Genomic DNA, 23,530 nt, shown 5'->3' on the forward strand with positions numbered 1-23,530 from the left:
GGGCTCTCAGCTGGAGCTGGACCCAGGCACGGTGGAGAGGGGCCTGGCTGCTGCTTCCTCCCTCACTGGTGGCCTCTCCAGAGACATAATACATAACTATAATCCACCCCATCGGCCCTAAAGCCTTTGGCACAACCCCACCGGTCTCCTGAACCAAATGTAGAAATGCTTCTTCATTCCCCACTTTCTCTCTCTTCCCCTCTATCAGATTTTAGATTGTAAGCCCCCTCGGGGCAGGGATCCAAATCGTCTGTGTAAAGGACCAGGCACCTTGGTGGCGTTTCCTCTTATCGCAGGGGTGCCACTCTGGATGTCGTTGGGACTGCATCTCCCATGAGGCCTAGCCAGCATGGCCAACGGTCAAGGATGATAGGATTTGTAGTCCAACCACATATAGGTGGCCGAGGATTGCCACACTGGTGTATATTAACTGCAAAGTCGTTCTCGGCCCTTCTGTAGGGCATCTACACAGGCAAGAGGTTTGCAAAGTACAAAGCTTCAAAAGAGGGGGAAACAGCAATCCCAGACTGCTCTATGAGGACTGAACATGCTCAGTGAGCACAGGAGAGCCAAAGCAATGGAGTATCCTGGAGTTAGAAGACCTAAAGACGGAAGTGCACGTGCTGGTAACTTCGAGGCTAGACTTCTGCAATGCGCTCTACATAGGACTACCTTTGTGCCTAGTCCGGAAACTTCAACTAGTTCAAAATAGGGCAGCCAGGCTGGTCACCAGTACACCTGGGGGGACCACATTACACCAGTTTTTAAATCTCTTCACTGGATGCCGATTAGTTTCCAGGCGAAGTATAAAGTATTACCTTTAAAGCCCTACATGGTTTGGATCCAGGCTACCTGCGGGATCGCCTTCTCCCATACAATCCGCCCCGCACACTCAGGTCCTCCAGGAAGAATCTACTTCAGTCTGCAAAGTCAAGGCTGACAACCATAACCCAGAGGACCTTCTCTTCTGCTGCTCCCAGACTCTGGAATAGCCTGCCGGAGGAGACTCGTCAGCTTGACTGTCTTTTAGCATTCAAGAAAGCTATAAAGACTGCTCTCTTCCGACAGGTCTACCCAGTCAAATTTTAGGATACTTTTAGTATGCTTTTTAGAATGCTTTTAGGATGTTTTTAACTGTGTGTGCTACGTTTTTAATCAGCATTTTATGTTTTTTATGCCTGCTCTTGTTCCCTGCCTCGATCCAGTCGGAGAGGCGGGTAAGAAATTTATTATTATTATTATTATTATTATTATTATTATTATTATTATTATTGTTATTATTATTATTGAGAGCATAAATGGCTGGCACTCTGAACCCTGAACAGGAGCACTCCCACCGTAACATTTTGTTGCAGGTCCCACTAGGATAGAAATAAAAGCACATCACTGGTGCATTTTGACTTGTCATATGGTGGGTGATCTATCTGTTTCTACCATTCCACGCGGGCGATAAAGGCCTGGCTTAATTAACAGATATATGCCATCAGTTTTCCAAAGGACATTCGTTGTTAAAATTCAAACACCACCACTCTGGTCTGAATACAATCAAGGCGTTGAAACATACACGCCCAACCTGGTAAGCAGAGTGAGAAGTCAGTTTCTTGAGAAACGAACAAAATATCTCAAAACTCACACTGGGAATCGCATCCTCCAGGAGAAATTTTGATCTTTTCCTCCTCCTCTCTTGCTGGAGCTCATGTGGCAGCGAACTGTTGAAAAACAGTATGAAGAGAGTAGAAATTCAAAATCCGTTTGGTTGAAAGGGGAGCAGGCAGGTTGACCATTTTCTTCGTGTTATTGGCACAGCTGCCTAAAATGATGGTGTTTTCACATTCCCTTGTTGCACTTAGAATCATAGAATAGTAGAGTTGGAAGGGACCTATAAGGCCATCCAGTCCAACCCCCCACTCAAGGCAGGAATCCACATATGGGACAGGGCCTCAAATCTCCCTCTTGGGATTCTGCATCTAGAACCAGGGAGTGAGATCCATGCCAGATTAATTAGCCCAGAGTGAATATTATATATTATTATTATATTTATTTGTATCCCACTGTTTGCCCAATACTGGGCCTCAAAGCGGCCTTACAAAATTTAAAACATATACAATTTAAACCTAGGAAAAGAAATGTACCAAAAAAAATACAATATTAAAACATAAACTTTACAAGTGCTTAGCATAGATGGAGGACCAGATTATTCTCCGAAGGCCTGCTGGAACAAAGAAGTTTTTGCCTGCTTCCAAAAGCCCATCAAGGAGGGAGCCAGCCTAGCTTCCCCGGGAAGAGAGTTCCAGAGCACCGGAGCAGCCACCGAGAAGGCCCTCTCCCATGTTCCCACTAGGCGTGCCTGTGAAGATGGTGGGACTGAAAGAAGGGCTTCTCCAGAAGATCTCAAAGCACGGGCAGGCTCATAAGGGAGAATACGGTCTTTCAGATAACCTGGACCTGAGCCATATAGGGCTAGGGTCTTCTTAAATGTTGATCTCTACAACGTTTATCTGCTACCTGTTGTCACTTCTATTGCCTGATAGCTGAACCATTCACAAGAAAAAATACAGCATAAAAATTTTAAATATACAATTTTTTTTGAAAACAATTGAAACAGCTAAAAACAATTTCAACAAAACGCCAGGTCTGTCCCCAAAGGACTCCCAAATTTCCTGGCCCCGTTTACAGGTGATGAATTCAGGGGGGCATTTCTCTAGTTTGCACAGAGGCAAAACCACCACTAAGCTCGCAGTGCGTCTGTGCAGGGGTTAAGGTGACCATGTGGAAAGGAGGACTGGTCTTCTGTATCTTTAACAGTTGTATTGAATAGGGAATTTCTGCAGGGGCTATTTGTATGCAAGCAGCACCTGGTCAAATCCCCTCTTCATCACAACGATTAAAGCTGAAGGAGCCTTGTCCTCTTGACCAGTTACAAAAGAGGGCAGGGCTCCTGCAGCTATACGAGAGTGACCAGGGAAAAAAAGGGCAATCTTCCAATCTCCACTCAAGCCTTGAAGCTCAATGGGTCACTTAGGCCCAGCCAAAACTATGTCACAGGACTGTTGTGAGGATAAACAGGGGAAGCCCCCATGAAACCTTCTTGAACACACATACACTTAGAGCTTTATCACACCAGTGTTATACTGTGCAATCACTGCGAATTGCGTGCAAACGACTCCAAAGTTTTCCATCTTATAATCTGCTTTTATTCTGAAGTACTCCCACGCATCCTGCTTTAATTGTGCTTCAAAGGCAAAAGCCTCGCCGTATTTTGCTAGTAGTTTTCCAGCGTATCATTTGTTGTTTTCCAAGCGGCCACTGGGGCGCAGGAGCAGGATTTGAAGAAAAATTAAAGAAATGCTTACATCTGCGTAAGCATTAAAGATAAAGACATCAACATTGGCACAGTAATAGATCTTAAGGAGGGCTTTAAGCATACCCAATTTGAATCAGATTGGGTCATCCATTGATTTTTAATTAAAAAATTTACATTTCCCCCCCTTAAATCCATTTCCTGGTATGCAAAGGATCTAGCCATGCAGTAGCAATAACAGCGACAGCTTAGCGCTGTAGGGATAATTCGAGGGAAACAGGTACGTGGGATGAAGCTCACAGAGAGAGAGAGAGAGAGAGAGAGAAATCAAACCCAGTGTCCTTGCCTGGAGGCAGACCTGCTTTTATGGGAATACTTGAGCCTCCCTCTTTTCTTCGCCTCAGAAGCTTTGCCGTCGACCAGTCCTGGGATCTTCTCAGGCAGGAGTTTGCTCGGCGGATTGGGCGGGACCCGAATCCGCAAGCGAAAAATGCATTTCTTCTTCTTGATTTCCTTCCCGCAAAGAAACCTGAAAGGTAGCAGAAAGGAAACTCGGGATCCGCTAGGCTGGAAAAGCAATGGCATGCAGCTGGACTAGATTGACCTTCCCAAACCTGGAGCCCTCCAGATGTGTTGGACCACTCTCACCTGCTTTTGTAGCTGTTTAAAGCATCCAGGAGATGAGGACCTCGCTCCGCCACAGGGGTAGCAGTCAACTGGGAAGAAGAATTTGAGACAAGATCGGTGCACATCTGGATTCTTAAGGAGACCTAAGAACGTCTGTGCTGAATCAAGTCAACGGTTCGGTTCGTCTAGTCCGGCATTCAATTTCCTCATCTGGTCAGAGGTCTGGAAGCTTACTAGCAATGCATGACAGCCGGTTCCCAATTGTCCTGGCATCTCTTGCTCAGCAATTGGCCGCACGAGACTCCCATTTATTGGGCTCTTGAGGCTATTAGCCAGCAACAGACCCATAAGAACAGCTCTACTGGGTATGAAACTGCCTTACATCGAATCAGGGCATCCAACTCAGCATTGCCCACTGACTGGCAGCGGCTTTCCAGGATTTTAGACAGGAATCCGTCTCAGCTCTACCACTTGAGCTATTGTCCTTCCTCTAACAATAAAATAATGTTCTAGTCCTCATGGTTCAGAATAAACGGCTGAACTAAATAGGAAGATCTAGTCGCGATCCTCCCAGAGTGCAGGACATGGAATAATGGGCTCAAGTTACAGGAAGCCAGATTCTGGCTGGACATCAGGAAAAACTTCCCGACTGTTAGAGCAGTACGGCAATGGAACCAATGACCTAGGGAGGTGGTGGGCTCTTCTCCCACACTAGAGGCCTTCAAGAGGCAGCTGGACAACCATCTGTCAGGGATGCTTTAGGGTGGATTCCTGTGTTGAGCAGGGGGTGGACTCGATGGCCTTGTAGGCCCCTTCCAACTCTGCTATTCTATGATTCTATGGGCGGGAGGGTGGAAATGGCAACTTACAAAGTCATCCTCCTTGGAGTGCTTATTCATCCCAGGACCACAAGAGGGAGTCCAAGTTTCAACTTCCAATTTGCTAAACCTCCCGGCGGAAATCAGCAAAGCACCCAAACCATCCACATACCGTTCTTCGAAGGATTTGACAGCGTGACGACATACCTTCCCAAGCTGCAAAGGGTCCCAGTGGTGATTGACAAAGGCTAAGATTTCCTCAAAGTCAAAGTATTTCTTCTTACTCTGAACACCCAAGTTGTAGAGCACAAGATGGACAACGTCGACCCTGCGTGTGCACAGAGGGAACCAGAATCACTGAGACCTTTGCAGACCTAGAATTTGTGCAGTTTTTACATCAGATGAGGCCAGGAGATGGCCCATGGACCCTGAGACAATGTTATCTTGCAGATCCTAGCAAATAGCAATACTGTCAAATTTTAATCCAGCGGTGGAGTAGCTTGTGTTTCACTCTTACAGAAAAGAAACATTGTTCCTAAACTGTAAGAAAGACAGATCTTCTGCAGCTTGATGCTACATATTCTGTGTTGGATTCTCCATGCAACAGGGGCATAATCGGCTACATTTGGACTAAACTCTCAGCCAGAATTGCTGAGAATTCTGGCTTATTGGTGATTATTTACAGTAGGTGCTCCCAGTTGTTGGAGAAGCCAAGCAAAAATTAGAAATAATTTTTTGATGATGATGATGATGATGAGTTTTGGAAGCAGAATTCCCTCTATTTCCAATGAAACAGATGCACATGAGGGGGAATCCCTATAGTTTGCAGTAGGGAAAAAAGGTGGGATCATCAAGGGAGAGGGACCCCAAAACAGTGCAATGAAGGCTGAGCATGTTCACTGGCCATGCAATTCTGGCTGACTGGGTGAGAGAAAAGCAGGGGTGGAAGAGCAGGGAGAAGAGAACGGAACAGCTAGATATCCACACTGCAACATTTTGTTGAAGGTCCCTTACCATCTCAAGGGCAAACGCTTGATGTACTCTGGGCCCTGGTTACACACCGAGCAATAGAAAACATAAAATCTGAAAGATAAAACCAAAGGCAGGAAATTATTTATTTATTTCAGGTGAGCAAAAGAATCAATATGCAAGAGCTGAAGTTGCAGACAGGGATGTCCGCCGTTTTGTCGGACACCCACTTCCCCGCCCGACTCAACTTGCAATTGCATTTGTAAACCAAGCTGCGGTTTCCCCACCCCGAACTCTGGGAAATTGTGAACTGCCCAGAGAGCTTTGGCTATTGGTCGGTATAGAAATGAAATAAACAAGAACAATAATGATGATGATGTCATACTTAAAACATGCTCAATTGTCAGGAAATTCCTGAATCAGTAAAAGACAGCATGACCTGCCAAAGCCCATCATGTCTGCCTTGAAAAAACGCCATGAGCGGGAAAAGAGATGGAAATGATGATGATATTATTATTAATAATATCAGCAGCAGCAGCAACTCATTTTTTAAATACTTAAATACATTTAAACAGATGGAGGGAGCGTAGCCCTCTATCAAGAGCCAGAATGATTCGGAATGGAGCCCGCCTATTATTATTATTATTATTATTATTATTATTATTATTATTATTTATTTATTTATTTATTTATATAGCACCATCAATGTACATGGTGCTGTACAGCCTATCTCAGGGGACCAACTCCTTGACTGTTAGAGCAGTACAATGGAATCAGTTCCCTAGGGAGGTGATGGGCTCTCCCACACCAGAGGCCTTCAGGAGGCAGCTGGACAGTCATCGGCCAGGGATGCTTTAAGGGGGATTCCTGCATTGAGCAGGGGGTTGGACCCGATGGCTTTACAGGCCCCTTCCAACTCAATGATTTCATGATTTAGACCAGAGAGATCTGAGTGACCTGACTGTTAGAGCAATACAACAATGGATCCAATGACCTAGGGAGGTGGTGGGCTCTCCCACACTAGAGGCCTTCAAGAGGCAGGTGGACAACCATCTGTCAGAGATGCTTTAGGGTGGATTCCTGCATTGAGCAGGGGGTTGGACTCGATGGCCTTGTAGGCCCCTTCCAACTCTGCTATTCTACGATTCTATGATTCTATGAAACAATGGAGATAAGCAGATGAAGATAAGCAGGACTTTTTTTGGGTCTGCTGGTGGGGTACCCAGGTGCATCAGGCTGGCCACGTTCAACACGCTGAGGAGATTCCACTTGATCTCACTTTACCAGTTCTTAACAGAGCAGTTCTGCATGCCAGATTGGCGAGGGCAGAAGTACCTACCGATCTCCAAACAGCATCGGATCACTGAGGCATTGAGTGCAGGCCTCGTGGAACCACTGTCGGCAATGGTAGCATTGCAGCATCTTCAGGTACCATCTGCAGGAGACCAAAAAACAAGGTTGGAATGAGGATGAAGAACGTCCTTGTGTGGGGTGTGCGAGGGAAATGTAGCCTTACACAGCTTGGGACCACAATACCTGACGGAACACCTCTCCCAATATGAACCTACCAGTACACTACGCTCAACATCTAAGGTCTTCCTCCGAGTGCCTACTCCGAGGAAAGCTCGGAGGATGGCAACAAGGGGGCCTTTTCAGTGGTGGCCCCCCAATTATGGAATGATCTCCCCAATGAAGCTCGCCTGGCGCCAACGTTGTTATCTTTTCGGCGCCAGGTCAAGTCTTTTCTCTTCTCCCAGGCAGTTAACAACGTACGCTGAGTTTCTTAACTGACCCCAGAATAGTTGTTTTAAATGGATATTGTTGTTTTTATGCTTTTGATGGTTTTAAAATTTTGTATGTTTGTTTTTAATGTTCACTGTTTTTAATTTTTGTAAACCGCCCAGAGAGCTTCAGCTATGGGGCGGTATATAAATGAAATGAATAAATAAATAAATAAATAAATAAATAAGAGATGTTACATTTCAGAAGGACAACCATCCCCACCCCAAATTCAAGGTCCTATTTACTCGACCGATTTAAACCAGCTTGAAAACAATTTAACCATTATCCCCACCTCCACGACCTCTTCAGAGGACCATTTGTGGGAGAAAGAAATTATGTAGTTACAAAAGGGAGAGTCTTCTCTGTGGTGGCACCCTAACTTCAGAATGTCCACCTAAGGGAAATCACAATGGGCGTGACCTTGCTTTCTTTTCAGCACCAAAACGAAACACCCGTTTTTTTCGGGCACTTTAATATATATATTTTAGTGATTAACTTGTTTGCTTGCTGACTGTATAGTTTTGATGCCTTTTACCTTGTAATTTTACTGCTCTTATTGTTATTAGTGTAATATTGTGTACACTCCTCACGGAGCCCTCGTGGACAAAGAGCAGTTTGCAAATTGTAAAAGTTAAAACTAAGCAAAAAGAAACACACTAGGAACACTAACTTCACAAGGTGATTGAGGAAAATGAGGGAATCACGATTCCCAGGGTCCCTTAAAGCAGGAGCCAGGACAGCTAAAACAGATTTTCAAAACAGATTGAAGCGGATCGCAAACCCACCCCTATTTCTGGTTTCACGTCTTCCCAAACCAAAATAGAAGAGGACAAATCCATGGGAAAGAAAGGCAGCATAGATTCCATCCCGGCTGTCCAATGACCACCCAACCGCCATCTTTGTTTCGCTTCCCAGCTCCATTCAATTTGTCTTACTCGCCAGGGCCGCCACAGTAGCAGTAACACTGCTGCTGGTTGGTTCTGTGGGGGGAGTCCCATTCCAGTTGCTCCGGGTTATAGGACAGCACCATCTTGACCATCTGTAGCGTCCTTGCGATGGCACCTTTTCTTAGGGCCCCACCTTTCTGTGAAAGCAACAACAGCGCAAATAAGGCCAAAAAACACACACACCAGATTCCGTCAAAGGGAAACGTTTTCATACAAAGAGCAAGGTGGATGAATCCATACATTTGTTTAGGTCCCCTTTTATTTATTTCCAATCTTTTTCTTCTTTTTTTAATTCCCACGTTTCTGTTTGGAAAAGAAATCTCAGTGGCTAACGAGGAGTGGTAACATCATCAATAAATGAAGACAATAAACATCTTTCTCCCTCTCTCAAAATACTAGAACCCGGGGTCATCCCATGAAGCTGATTGGTGGGAGACGCAGGGCAACCAGGATGATCAGGGGTCTGGAAACAAAGCCCTATGAAGAGAGACTGAAACAACTGGGCATGTTTAGCCTGGAGAAGAGAAGATTGAGGGGAGACATGATAGCACTCTTCAAAGACTTGAAAGGTTGTCACACAGAGGAGGGCCAGGATCTCTTCTCGATCCTCCCAGAGCGCAGGACACGGAATAGCGGGCTCAAGTTACAGGAAGCCAGATTCCGGCTGGACATCAGGAAAAACTTCCTGACTGTTAGAGCAGCACGACAATGGAACCAGTTACCTAGGGAGGTTGTGGGCTCTCCCACACTAGAGGCCTTCAAGAGGCAGCTGGACAACCATCTGTCAGGTATGCTTTAGGGTGGATTCTTGCGTTGAGCAGGGGGTTGGACTCGATGGCCTTCTAGGCCCCTTCCAACTCTACTATTGTATGATTCTATGAAGGACTTCTTCACACAGCGCATAGTTAAATTATGGAACTCACTACCACAAGATGCAGTGATGGCCACCAATCTGGATGGCTTCAAAAGGGGGTTGGATAAATTCCTGGAGGCGAAGGCTATCCATGGCTACTAGCCCTGATGGTTGTGTGCTATCTCTAGTATCCAAGGCAGTAAGCCTGTGTGCACCAGTTGCTGGGGAACATGGGTGGGAGGGTGCTGTTGCACCATGTCCTGCTTGTTCATCCTTGGCAGATGGCTGGTTGGCCACTGTGTGAAAAGAGTGCTTGACTAGCTGGACCCTTGGTCTGATCCAGCATCAGGGCACTTCTTACGTTCTTAAACCCAGCCAGAGTTTTTAAAACTAGAACAGAGATGCGTAGCTCAATTCAAAGCCCTAAACGGCTTGGGGCCAGGTTATTTGAAGGAACGCCTCCTCCCATATGTACCTGCCCGGACCCTAAGGTCATCCTCAGGGGTCCTTCTCCATGAGCCCCTGCCAAAGGAAGTGAGGCAGGTGGTTATCAGGAGGGCCTTCTCTGCTGTAGAATGAGCTCCCCAGAGAGGTCCGCCTGGCGCCTACACTGTACTCCTTCCATTGCCAGCTGAAGATTTTTTTATTTTCTCAGTATTTTAACACCTAATTTAACTTAAATTTATATTTTGCTGTTTTAAGTCTGTATTTTAACCTATATCAATTTCTGCTGCGTGGTTTTATCCTGGTTGTGCTTTTTATATTGTATTTTGTATTTGTGTCTTTAGATTGTTGGTTGTTTTTATGCTTGTCATGATTTTAATTTTTGTGAACCGCCCAGAGAGCTTCGGCTATTGGGCGGTATAAAAATGTAATAAATAATAATAATAAAAAATAAATGTAAAGAAGCATCCACAGAGCAAGGCACACTGCAGGGAAGGCTGGTCAGTAGGAAACGTTGCCTGGATTCCATCACTCACCCGCACAGCCAAGGCAAAGATACATCTCCGACAGAACCAAGGAGTCACCATGGAACTCTCGCAACTGCTCACCACCGGGATGTGACACTGCTGGTGATACCCTGAGGGGAGGCAGAAACGCGCGAAGAAATTACAAGGCGGAGCACTACTGGCCAGGAGAAGCACCCCCTCGCGGACCTGCCGCCCAATGTAATGGAACAGAGACGGCAGACGCCCAACAAGCTACCGGTACCATTGGACCCTCCAAGCATCCTGATTCCAGGATGCGGTCAGTGCAAAGAAGCCACTCGCAAGCTCTGAGGGATGGGCGGGCCTAGGGCGAAACTAGCCGGAACGCCAATCACACAGCGAGCGACCGCGTTGATGGCTTTGAAAAAGCGAACGGCAGGCATGGGGCCCGAATCTGGATGGGGATCCTGGTGTGGGGAGGGGGATCAGGGGGGTGTTAACCTTCTAGCCCCATGGCGGTCCTGAAATGGTCCACCGTCATCGTCCCCCGCAGGCCGGGCCTGCAATTTGTTCTGGGGAAAACATTCCTATTCCACTCCACTGGGAGGTTTCTCCTCCACGGATCAGGCAAAGGTTTAAAGCCTCCCTACATCTGTGCCAGAGTCCCAGTCTGGATCAGGACCACAAATGGGGGCCAAAGGGTTAAAGACCACAGCGAGGGGCAAAGGGTTAGAGCCGTAACAGGACCTTGATCCAGATTCTCCTTCCTCCTGCCTGCAATTTACTTTTTCAAAAACCCAATTGCCTGCTCAGTGCCTTGTCTAGCCTGGCTCTCAGAGAAATCTAAACAGCTCCTAAAAGAGAAAAGGGATGGGAAGGCGAGGAACACCCCGAAACTCAGAAAAACGTCCACAACTCCCCTAGGAAGGCACCAGTCATAGAGGACAGAGGACACTGTCATTGGGGGGAATGTGGGGTTCTGAATTCAAGTCCAGCCCAGAATTTTTGGGGCCCAGAATCAAAGGCCCAAAGAGAAGCAGGCAGCAATGGCCACGGCCAGGCACTGCCCGAAGGAGGCCACGTCAGACTCATCGAAAGGCAAGGGGATCCTCTGCCTGGCCTCCCACTGGCACCTCCGGGACGCTGTGCTCACCCAAGCCACACTTCCCGCATATCAAGATCTCATTCAGGGGCGCCGTGGTCGTCCCCAGGCAGATGGTGCACTTTGGTTCTTCTCCTGGCACTCCGGCTGGAAAGGAGAGAAAGGCATCAGCGGAGTTTGGCATGGTGTCTCGGGAGACGGGTGGGCAGGTTCTACGCTACATTTTGGCCTCAGCCAGCACAGCCAACAGTGAGTGGTGATGGGAGTTTTAGGCCAAAACATCTGGAGAGCCCCAGGTTGGCCCCACACCTGCCATATTTTTTATTTTGGGTGCTCTTGGATCCAGAACTGTCATTTGAGGCACAGGTGAACTCAGTGGCAAAGAGCACCTTTTATCAGCTTAGGCTGATATACCAACTGAGCCCTTATCTGGACAGAGATGGCCTAGCTACAGTGATCCATGCTCTGATAACCTCTCGTTTGGATTACTGCAATGCGTTATACGTGGGGCTGCCTTTGAAAATGGTCCAGAAACTTCAACTGGTACAAAACAGGGCAGCACGGTTACTAACAGGGACTGGCCGATGAGATTACATCACGCCAGTCCTTTTACAACTTCATTGGCTGCCAGTCCAGGTCCAGGCCCGATTCAAAGTGCTGGTACTAACATACAAAGCCCTAAACGGCTTGAGGCCAGGTTATTTGAAGGAACGCCTCCTCCCATATGTTCCTGCCTGGACATTAAGATGATCCACAGGGGCCCTTCTCCATGACCCCCTGCCAAAGCAAGTGAGGCAGGTGGCTACTAGGAGGAGGGCTTTCTCCGCTGTGGCACCCCAGCTGTGGAACGAGCTCCCCAGAGAGGTCCACCTGGCGCCTACACTGTATTCTTTTCGTCACCAGCTGAAGACCTTTTTATTTTCTCAGGATTTTAACCCCTAAATTTAAACTTTGCTGTTTTAATTCTGTATTTTAATCCTATATCAATTTCTGCTGTGCGGTTTTATCCTGGTTGTGCTTTTTATATTGTATTTTGTATTTGGGTTTTTAGATTGTTGGATGTTTTATTATGTTCTTAATGGTTTTAATTTTTGTGAACCGCCCAGACAGCTTCAGCTATTGGGCGGTATAAAAATGTAATAAATAAATAAATAAATAGCATTTATATCCCGCATTTTCCCTCCAAAGAACCCAAGGTGGCTTACATAATCCTCCTGCGCTCTATTTTATCCTCACAACAACAACTACATAGACCTATCGTCCAATTGGAGTCTACCAGAGGAAGAGCCTTCAATGTGGTGCCCCCCCTCCTATGGAACTCCCTGCCTCTGGAGGTCAGGTGGGCGCCAACTTTGTATTCCTTTCAACACCTCCTGAGAACGTCACGGTTCCAGGAAGCCTTTCCTTAACGACCAGCCACGGTTCACTTTTCATTTTGCTTCTTTCAAAAATCTATTTTTAAGGTGTTTTATTCTGTTTTTTTATTGTATTTTATCTTGTACACTGCTCCGAAATTTTGAATGGGGAGTGGTATATAAATATTGTAAATAAATAAAAAATATGCCTCTTGGCTTGACAAGGGCAATAAAATGAATGAATGAATGAATGAATGGATTTATGACGAAAGAAAGAAAAGCCCACTTCTGTTTTAGAGCAAAGTTCTGGTTTCATCTTCAATTGAGGCCTGATCTATACTAGCATTGGATTGTGCTGGGGTGGTAGAAGGAACTGCACCACTTCAGTCTGCAGATGGGAGATCACATTTTTTTAATGCTCTGCTGCACTAAAAGCTCCTGTAATTACAAATTTAGCACACCAGGCAGTGTGGTCCGGAGCCTTTCTTGCAAATGTGCTGGTATTTTTTATTTGTACTTAAAGGGTGTTTTATTGTGCGTAAGGCAACATTCCAAAATGGCCTCCCCCCACCCACCTCGTAGCTGGAAGTGGAGCCCTACATCCTGAGAATTCGGCTCCCTTGTTCCACTGTGCGCGTGTGTAAATTGGGCCTGGGAAAAAGATGCAGAGAACCTAAGGAGGTGGTGGGCTCTCCCACACTAGAGGCCTTCAAGAGGCAGCTGGACAACCATCTGTCCGGGATGCTTTAAGGTGGATTCCTGCATTGAGCAGGGGGTTGGACTTGATGGCCTTGTAGGCCCCTTCCAACTCTACTATTCTATGATTCTATGAACCCGCCGAAGGAAGAGTCTGCAGGCCCACACACCATGTTGGATGTCTTTCCAAAGCACCCAATACTTGGAGTTGTCTTCAAAAGTCACCAGGCAACTCTGCTTAGAGCCGCTCACCTGCAAATATGGAGGGAAAAAAACTGTAAGAAAGTCTGCAGGAACAGAGTCCTAACATACGGTTTAGAGTTGGTACTGTGTATAGTCCCTTCTCCGAGTGCCCTCTTCAGGGAAAGTGAGTTACGTGGCTGTCATAGTCCGGGACCCCAACTCCTCTTCCCCAGAGGACGAGGTTCCTCAATCAACGGATCAGGCAGAGCGCTCAGTTTTGGAACTGAGCCATGAGGTTTCCACCTCTTTAGGACCTAATTCTCCAGGAAGGTTCCAAGCAACAGCCCCCTGTGCCTGGAAGAGGCTGTGTTGCCATGCTCAGATTCTGAACTCTGGTTACAAAGACACCACAGCGCAACAACCACTTCTGTGTCGTTGCAGTCTGAGGCTGTTGAAAAATATCAGGTCCCTTCAAAGGAGAAGACTTCATCAATAGAGAAGTTGACCAGGGCCTAACCAGCCTAAAGGAAACCAAAATCATACTTAAGGCTGAGTCATTATCTGCTGCTTGATGGAGCAACATAGGAGCTCCAGCATTGCTTGGAGCTCTCCATGGTGCTGCTCTTTTCCTATTCCTGCCTCTCTGGGGGGAAAAAACCCCTGAATACTCCTTGGTCAGAGTAGATCTGAATCTGACTTGCCCCAAGCCCTTGGTGTGAACCAGTTCCCTAATGGACAACCTGAATTGTGGAACCTATTGCAGTCCTCACTGCAGTAGGACTCGCCTGCTGAAACAGAACCTTTTCGGTGGCGGAGTCCCAAGTTTGGAATACCCTCCCCATAGAGCAACTTCTGGGGGTCAGAAGGCTACATTGACCCCTACCACTGCCACCTTAATTCGGTAACACAGCATCAAAGAAGCTGCAAGTTTCTTTTATAACAAAGTGCAGAAGGAGCATATGCCTTGTTCTCAAGTGAAATTGGTGTGTGCCTTATTTTCAAGCAAAATCACGCTTCTGGGAGCATGAACTTGCTTGATTACTTGAGATATAATAAACAACAACAACAACAACAACGTGGCAAACGCTCCCTGCATGCCTTGCTTTAAAGGAAAAAAAATTTTTTTTGCCATACCTCCAAATTTCAGAGGCAAATTCAACAGCGTGGGAGCAGCCGTGGGCTGCAAAGCAACCACCACTACCAGCCAGTGTCGTGTTTTTCAGAACACTCCTGCTTTCGATGGGAGGCAAATGAGGAGGCCTGCTAAGTAATCCACAAAGCTTTTATTAAGCAATAAACATCGCTTCTACCTGAAGCGAGTCTAGCCTCTTGGAAACGTCCCCCTAGGCAAAACTATGCAAACTAAGCAAGTCAATTGTCCGATCAAGGAGAAAAGGAAGCCGTTCCCAAATGCTCATAACTTCAGAGAGCCTGGTGCGGAAGCAGGTTCTGGCGTAATCTCACTGACTTTCTCACACCTTCCTTCCGCTCCGTGCATTTTAGCTTCCGGCAGACCCCAGCATCAGCTAGCTTGTCGGGACGCTCACCTCCAGAAGAAGGCTCACTTCCCACCGAGTGTGTAGGATTTGGCCTTGAGGAGATAAGCTCTCGAGAGGGCTGACTCCCAGCTGGGGAATCGCCCGTGAGAGCTTCCTCCTCCACTGGTACAGGCTGGCTGGGGTCTGGCGCTGCATCTTCTAGTTCTGAATCTGATTCTGATTGATTACCTGAAACATCTTCTCCCAAAACAGAGGCAGTAGGGTTAGACATGACAGCCAGAGGGGTTGCGTATGGGCTGCAGGCTCCACGTTGCCCACCCCTGCCTCAGAGACACGACCGAGGCTGCCGTTACAAAACTTCCAGTCACAGGTCTAAATAATTTTAATTCACCCAGGCCTGTTCGATCAGTTACACTTACTCTGTCGGCTTGCTTTAGCTGCCTCGTAATGGTTTATTTGCTACGAAGGTGCTTGTTTTTCTGTTTTATTATATTTGTATTCTGGGTGACTCATTTACTTTAGACCACCCAGCTATCCATGAGAATGAAGAGCGGTCTGGAAATATTTGTAATAGCTGATAAAAAAAATATGGGAGCATCACACCAGGAGCAATAGAAGTTTGCTAAGCTTCAAAACAGCTACACCATGGCTGATAATATCACTGGGTATGACACAGAAGTTGTTGTTGCTGTTATTTATTATTATTAATAATAATATTAAGCATATGTGCCCAGGTATAAGCATAGCTGGGAGTGCAGCCACCAGCCCCAAGATGAAAGATGGGCAGAAGACTCAGAGGAGAGAGAAAATAAAACTTAATGGCAGCTTCTCAGGGCGCCATTTTAAATAATCATCATTTATTATACGGTCACAGACCCAATGAGACCCAGTAGCAGACATCCTTAAGACAGTAAAAACACAATCATTAAATCATTATGCTGAAGGCAGAGAAATTATTAAAACATACGCATGTTTAAAATACCTTAACATAGTTAAAACACCTGAGACAAAGAGAAAAGGGAAAAAATGAAAGCAACAACTTGAAATAGAAGTTGCGATTACGTTGGGTGCCATTTTAAATCCGAGAGATTTCAACGAAGGGACAATAAGCATGTGGTTTATTCTCCCATAGAAATCAACAAGTCTTCAACACATTTGCACATGGGTTGGATTGGACCCTAACCCCATGCCCAATAGGAACATAAATCACCTATCTTGTAAAGGTTCCCAAGAAAAATGAACCATGTTGTTGCACCTACCAGGAGGAAGAGGACAGGACATTCACCATTTATCAGCTTAGGCTGATACATCAACTGCGCCCTTATCTGGACAGAGATAGCCTAGCTACAGTTATCCATGCTCTGATAACCTCACGTTTGGATTACTGCAATGCGTTATACGTGGGGCTGCCTTTGAAAACGGTCCAGAAACTTCAACTGGTACAAAACAGGGCAGCCCGTTTACTAACAGGGACTGGCCGACGAGACCACAATATGCCAGTCCTTTTCCAGCTTCATTGGCTGCCAGTCCAGGTCCAGACCCAATTCAAAGTGCTGGTATTAACATTTAAAGCCCTAAACAGCTTGGGGCCAGGCTATCTGAAGGAACGCCTCCTCCCGTATGTACCTGCCCGGACCCTAAGGTCATCCTCAGGGGTCCTTCTCCGCGAGCCCCTGCCAAAGGAAGTGAGGCAGGTGGCTACCAGGAGCGGGGCCTTCTCTGCTGTGGCACCCCGGCTGTGGAATGAGCTCCCTAAGGTGGTTCGCTTGGCACCTACATTATATGCTTTTAGACGCCAGGTGAAGACCTTTTTATTCTCCCAGCATTTTAACAGTCTATAAATAAATTTTAACTTGGTGTTTTAAATTTGTAATTTTGCATTGCTGCTGTTTTTATCTGGTTGAGCTTTTATATTGTATTTTATATTATGGTTTTATACTGTTGTTTTATACTTTGAATGTTTTTAATTTTTGTGAACTGCCCAGAGAGCTCCGGCTATTGGGCGGTATAGAAATGTAATAAATAAATTCATAGCAGGAAAATTGTTAGTTGTTTTAAAAAGAGAGAAAACCATCTTTACCCTCTTAATCTTCCCAAGGTAATAGAGCCCGTCGGTCCAACGGCACAAGACGTACTGCCCTTCTGTCAACTTCACCATTAGCTCTTGACGGCTGAACTGGTTCTTGATAGCTGAGTCAACCGTTGATTGCTGAAGGTGTCCAGTAGCTGCATAGACGTGCCTGGCGCTGGTATTCTCCATGAGCCCTGATGGATGCTGCGGGTACAACGCAAGGGAGAAACACTTTCCTTTTAATATCTGGCTTTTTTAATAGCAAAGGCTGATCTTAGGCAGTTAAGAACATAAGAAATGCCCTGCTGGATCAGACCAAGGGTCCATCTATTCCAGCATCCTGTTCACACAATGGCCAACCAGCTGTCAACCAGGAACCAACAAAGCAGGACACGGTGCAACAGCACCCTCCCACCCATGTTCCCCAGCAACTGGTGCATATAGGCTTACTGCCTCCGATACTGGAGGTTGCACTTAGCTAGGGTGAGCATATAAAAAAATATTTATTTATTGCATTTCTATACTGCCCAATAGCCGAAGCTCTTGGACTCCTGTATCTTTAACAGTTGCACAGAAAAGGGAATTTCGGCAGGTGTCGTTTGTATAAATGGGAAACCTGGTGAAATTCCCTCTTCATCACCACAGTTAAAGCTGCAGGAGCTATGCTAGAGTGACCAGATTTTAAAGAGGGCAGCTTTAACTGCTGTGATGAAGAGGGAATTTCACCAGGTTCTCCATTTATACAAATGACACCTGCTGAAATTCCCTTTTCAATACAACTGTTAAAGATACAGGAGCCCTGTCCTCCTTTTCACAGGGTCACTCTAACTTAGCGATCAAAACGCCAAACATGCCCCCGGCCCAAGATGGCTGACCGCCCTGGTGTACGTCCATACCGAGCTAGCGATCCAGGTCTGTACAAGGCAGCTTTCGAAACAGTGGAGGCTGTTGGCCCTGAGGTCAGTGGGGTGTGTGTAAATCCACTCTGGGTTTCAGTCAGAACCAGTCAGATCTCTGAAGCTCTCCAAGTCGCAAATCCCCTTGGAGAGCTCTTTAAAGTTTTGAGCGGATTCGCCGCCCCACTGACATCGGAGCCACCAGACCCCCCGTTCCGAAGTTTGCGTCTTCTGACAGCCATTAGTAGCTTTCGCCCTCTGAGTTTGGCGTGAAGCAGCTGGCACCGCTTAGCTGCAGGATCTGTTCCTCATTAAGCAGATGCTGGAGTGAGGTCCTTCCTCTGGCATCCAGTTCCAAACTACAAGACCCGCCTTTGGCTTTCCAAGAACAAGATCTGGAGTTCATCCGATGTGCTTTTCAGAAGGCCTGCCCTTTATACGATACACCAGCAGTGTGCGGTGGAAGGTCTTCCAAAATGGGAAATTTTCAAGCCACCCAGGAAAGTTCTTATTTTCAAAAGTGTAGGTTTATAAGATTAATACGCCAAAGTACGTAGTCACTGAAATAAACACACCGTCTTCCCCACGGTTTCTCCTGCCTTCTTATGTCAGACTATACATTGGGATCAGATTATATATGGTAGACTCCTGGGGTTTGTTAAAGCACCACGCACTTTGAGGACTGTGAAGATGATCAGGGGCCTGGAAACAAAGCCCTGTGAAGAGAGAGTGAAAGAACTGGGCATGTTTAGCCTGGAGAAGAAAAGACAGAGGGGAGACATGATAGCACGCTTCAAAGACTTGGAAGATGGTCACACAGAGGAGGGTCAGGATGTCTTCTTGAACATCCCAGAGTGCAGGACATGGAATAATGGGCTCAAGTTACAGGAAGCCAGATTCCGGCTGGATTTTAAACAGGGATCCGTCTCAGCTCTACCATTTGAGCTATTTTCCTTCCTCTAACAATAAAATAATGTCCTAGTCCTCATGGTTCAGAATAAATGGCTGAACTAAATAGGAAGATCTAGTCATGATCATCCCAGAGTGCAGGACATGGAATAATGGGCTCAAGTCACAGGAAGACAGATTCCGGCTGGACGTCAGGAAAAACTTCCTGAGTGTTAGAGCAGTACGGCGATGAAACCAAGGACCTAGGGAGGTGGTGGGCTCTCCCACACTAGAGGCTTTCAAGAGGCAGCTGGACAGCCATCTATCAGGGATGCTTGAAGGTGGATTCCTGCACTGAGCAGGGGGTTGGACTCAATAGCCTTATAGGCCCCTTCCAACTCTACTATCCTATGGTAGCCCTACATATATAAATAAGAATATGCGTTGTGGTTGTGGCTCTTCATAACAAAGGGAGGTTGAAGGAGCTGAGTAGGCTCAGCTAGAGAAGAGACAGTTAAGAGGTGATAGGACAGACATCATTGAGGAAGGGCTGTCACACAGATGAGGCAAAGGGTGGGTTCTGTTGCTGCAGCACAGAATTCCTTGCGTGTCCCCACTCCAGTGCCTTCCAGATATGTTGGACTGCAAGCCCAGCATTCCAGCAAGGTTATATCAGAAGCCTCTGGGAAGTAGAGCAGGGGACCGACAAAGCGCACACAGCAGTCCCCAGGTGTCTCGCCTCCTCACCACCCCTTGCGTGTAGGTGGATGCCTTGAAGCAGGTCAGGGCAATCGAGGCCAGCGCTGGTGGCCATTCTGTCCGGCAGGGGCTCACCAGATCTCCGGCGCCTCCCATCTCTTGCTGCCTGCTGCTGATTAAAACTGGGGACAGCAGGGGTTGATCCTGGGTCCTTCCGCACGCAAATTCAGGGGTTCTACCAAGGAGCTGTGACCCATCCCCATGGGTCAACGATGGCTCTCACCAGGGCCAGTGCCAGACTATTTTGCGCCCTAGGCAAGGCAAGCTACTTGCACGCACACACACACACACACACACCAAAAAATTGCCAACTTCAATTCAGCTGTTCAGGAAGAGTTTCTGAACAATTGTATTTTCCTTTTATTGTGTTTTTTTTTTTCCTGAAAACAGTTAATTTGTATAAAAATGTGACCCTTAAAGGGCAGTACTGCGCCCCTCTGAGGTCTGCTGCCTAGTTGCACCGGCCCTGGCTCTCACATTTCCCCCCTCCCTTGTTGATCTCTTCTGCCACCACCCCATGCTCTGCCCAGTGGCAAGGGGCAAGTGCAAAGCATCACCCATGGGGTACCCAACATCCGTTGATGTGTGGAAGGACCATCCTGGACCACACCCTGCAGCCTTGGAGTAGCCTCTCTAACAAACCTGAACCCAGCGCAGACACCCTGCACTTGCTTTCCCCAACCTGGCGGCCTTCAGATGTTTCGGACTACAGCTCCCAGCATCCCTGACCGTTGGCCATTCTGGCAGGGGCTGATAGGAGTTGAAGTCCAGAGCCTTTGGAGGGCACCAGGCTGGGGGAAGCTACTTTATGCCATCTTGACATTGATTCACCCGAACCCCCACCCCCCCACAAAAGGCAAAAGACGCCAAGGTCAACAGTTGATATAGAATACCATTTGCCCCGTTGTCAAATTATATGATCCTACATTAAGGACCTAGAAGAACAACGCTGCTAGTTCACACCAAAGGAAGCTGAGCATCCTTTTCCCCAACGGTGACCAGGAAGATCACAAGTGGAGCACAAACGGAAGAGTCCTCCCCTGCCTTTCTCCTCTAGCAACTGGGATTCAGAGATAGAGTGCCTCTGAACATTGAGGCTCCATTTATATCATAGCTGATGAAAGAAAGAAAGAGAGAGAGAGAGAGAGAGAGAGAGACAAAGAAAGAAAGAAAGAAAGAAAGAAAGAAAGAAAGAAAGAAAGGTAGGTAGGTTAGAGCACTCTGCTGGAATCAGTTGATAAAACTTTGACATCCTGTTTCTGACAGAAGCCTGACATGTGCTTCTAGGGGAAACTCACAAACAGGAAGCCAATAGCTGAGCACCACCATCACGCCTTGCATAAAGAAGACCCCAGGTTCAATACCCGCCATCTACCGTTAAAAGGATTCTCAGTAGAAGGTGACCTAAGACAGTGGTGCCGTAAGGTAATTCTAGGCTCTGGACTTAAATAGTCACCTGGAAGTCACACACACACTCACACGCACCCCGCCACCCTTTAGATGGTATTCCTTCACTTACTTCAAAATGTGACATGCCAGCCCCGCTGCGTTTGGAGGCCCTCTTGCTCATGCTGCTGAGTGGGGCCCTGCACCTCTGCCCCCAAAGTCCTGCCCTGAGGGACCCACTGATGGAGCTGGTCTCTCAGGAGAGCTGATGGTGTGGTCCTCGCTGCCCCATCTCTCTCTCCCTCTGCTGCAGGCGCCGCGGCTGCTAGCTGACAGTTCTGCGAGAGGAGGAGCCAATGGGAGCCCACCGGTGCAGTTAAGCAGTGTTAGACACCGGACGTCATAGTCCCATGGGGAGGGGAAGGTGGGGTCTTCACTTCCTCCGAAATGTGGCCATCTGCATTTAGGGCCAATAAAAGCGACCCCCCTGGATCCTGGCCCCAAACTCTTGCCCTCAAAGCACCCCCTGGATGCAGAACTGCTGTGGCCAACCCTGGTTTAGAAGGACAAATAATCCCAGCTTCTAGACGGCAGCTTCCTTGCCTCCCGGCCTCTGATGCTCAAAGGTAGATTGCGCCTCAACAGGGAGGTTCCATTTCGCTCTATTCTCTTTTGACAGGCCTATTTTTCAAACCGGTATGGGGAGGGAAATTAATGCATTAACCACCACCTCCGTGCCCTGCAATTTTGCCCCCTCCTCTTTGAGGGTCTACCAGGATCGTGTTCTCTATACCGAAGGGAACCCACATATATTTATAAACCGCCCAGACAGCATTGGCTATGGGGCGGTATACAAATGTAAGTAATCATCATCATCTCCCTAGCTAAAGATCCTCTTTTTACGAATAGAAAATTTGAAAAAGAAGAATCTCCCGCGTGTCATTGACTAAGAGCCGGTCACCCACTGCGCTCTGATTGGCTGATTCAAAAATAACTCCGTGCAAAATTTCCAGACACGCACAAAAATCCATTTTAGGCCAGGTGGGGGTGAAAGAGGGGTGTTAACAACACACGAACTGTCTCCTAGTCAAAGCGAAAGAGGCAAACCTCTCCAGCGGCCAAGAGGAAAAGGATGCAGTTCAGAGAAAAAGTGCATCATACAGAGAAATACATTATATCTGCAGTTAAGATATACACCCCCTCTCAATTATCGTGTATGTGCAGGATCGGATCTCTCTTGGGTTATTTTATTTTATTTTAATAACTATCTTTACATGAGATCTTCACACACACACACACACCCTGGGTTCGTATACATACATTTCTTCCCTCACCCACCAGCCTCCAACACTTTGCAAACTTCAACCTAACAAATCACAGGGCTCTGGATCATCTCCCCCGCCCCAAATTCCACAAACGTGGTTACTTTCGTTTTTGAAAGGCAGCGGGTTTGTTCCCCCCCCTCCTCTTTCTCCCCCACCCCTTCATGCGACCCGATCCTACGCCTGTCTACTTGGAAGTAAGTCGCACTGGGTTCAATGGGGCTTACTCCCAAGTAAGCCTACCTAGGTTTGTACTGGCGGGGTGGGGTGGGGAGGTGGAATGGGGTAAGGGAATAACTTAAGCTTGCGATCCTAGGCGTGCTTACTCAGAAGTAAGCCTCCCTGGAGTCTGATGAGGCAGGGGCTGTGTTCGGACGACACGCTAATCAACCGAGGCGTGGGTGGATAGGCACAAAATGGAAAACAACCGTTGATTAACGTGTCGTCCGAACACAGCCCCTGACTCCCAAGCTACCATGCCTGGGCTTGCAATGTTAACAGGAGGAGGGAGATCTTAGGTACGTTTACTCGGAAGGAGATCTGGTCGAGTTCAACTTTTTAAATAAAGCCCAGAAATGTCACCGCGTTGCGCCCCCTCCTCCTCCTCCCCCCCCACCCCTCCGTCCACCAAAAATAACTTTTTAAAAAGACTTGACACATTATTGGGACATTCGAGGTTCGTTTCTTTTGCAAGGTGTGGAAATGCCCGCAATATTTTCTAAACTCAGAAAAAGAAGATAAAAGAAGTTCCCTCTTGCACTTCCAAGTTACTTTTAAGCCCAGGTTTCTTTGCTAACCGGCTCGCCGGTTGACACTCCTCTCCGCCCCCCTCCCCCCCCCCCCATGCACGGATGCCCCCTTACCGAGTCGCTCTATCCCGACGATTTCTTATCTTGCGGGATTAGCTGCTGCCTCGCTTCATTACGAAGAGATGGAAAGGGGGGGGGATACCAAAAGGGGGGGGGAACCGCTACCGATCGGACTTCTGAGAGCAGCCCCCAGCCCGGGATGGGGTGGGCTCACAAAGCAGATGCCCTACTCCTGCCCCCCATGTGACCCCCAGCTGCTGTCCTGCTCATAAAGGTCCCCGTTGCTGTCCCTCGGGCGGCGGCTGCAAACTCGGAAGGCTGAAGATGCGGCGGGGCGC

The 23,530-nt window shown here is 47.3% G+C and overlaps 1 protein-coding gene across 1 annotated transcript in view; it reads right to left on the reverse strand.

Moving 5' to 3' along the window:
* Positions 1-23,328, reverse strand: part of PHF19 (PHD finger protein 19) — a 28,542-nt gene extending 5,214 nt beyond the window's left edge. The window contains exons 1-12 of the mRNA XM_063144794.1: positions 23,247-23,328; positions 17,142-17,336; positions 13,550-13,631; positions 11,380-11,475; positions 10,278-10,378; positions 8,433-8,581; positions 7,055-7,150; positions 5,761-5,829; positions 4,954-5,074; positions 3,950-4,017; positions 3,660-3,830; positions 1,634-1,709 (exon numbers count right to left, since the gene is read on the reverse strand). Coding sequence (XP_063000864.1) covers positions 1,634-1,709; positions 3,660-3,830; positions 3,950-4,017; positions 4,954-5,074; positions 5,761-5,829; positions 7,055-7,150; positions 8,433-8,581; positions 10,278-10,378; positions 11,380-11,475; positions 13,550-13,631; positions 17,142-17,321 — 1,209 coding nt within the window. The 5' untranslated portion in view covers positions 17,322-17,336; positions 23,247-23,328. The remainder of the gene's footprint in view (positions 1-1,633; positions 1,710-3,659; positions 3,831-3,949; positions 4,018-4,953; positions 5,075-5,760; positions 5,830-7,054; positions 7,151-8,432; positions 8,582-10,277; positions 10,379-11,379; positions 11,476-13,549; positions 13,632-17,141; positions 17,337-23,246) is intronic.
* Positions 23,329-23,530: the final 202 nt, after the last annotated feature.

Source organism: Elgaria multicarinata, chromosome 19 (genome assembly GCF_023053635.1).
Source record: "Elgaria multicarinata webbii isolate HBS135686 ecotype San Diego chromosome 19, rElgMul1.1.pri, whole genome shotgun sequence".
NCBI lineage: Eukaryota > Metazoa > Chordata > Lepidosauria > Squamata > Anguidae > Elgaria > Elgaria multicarinata.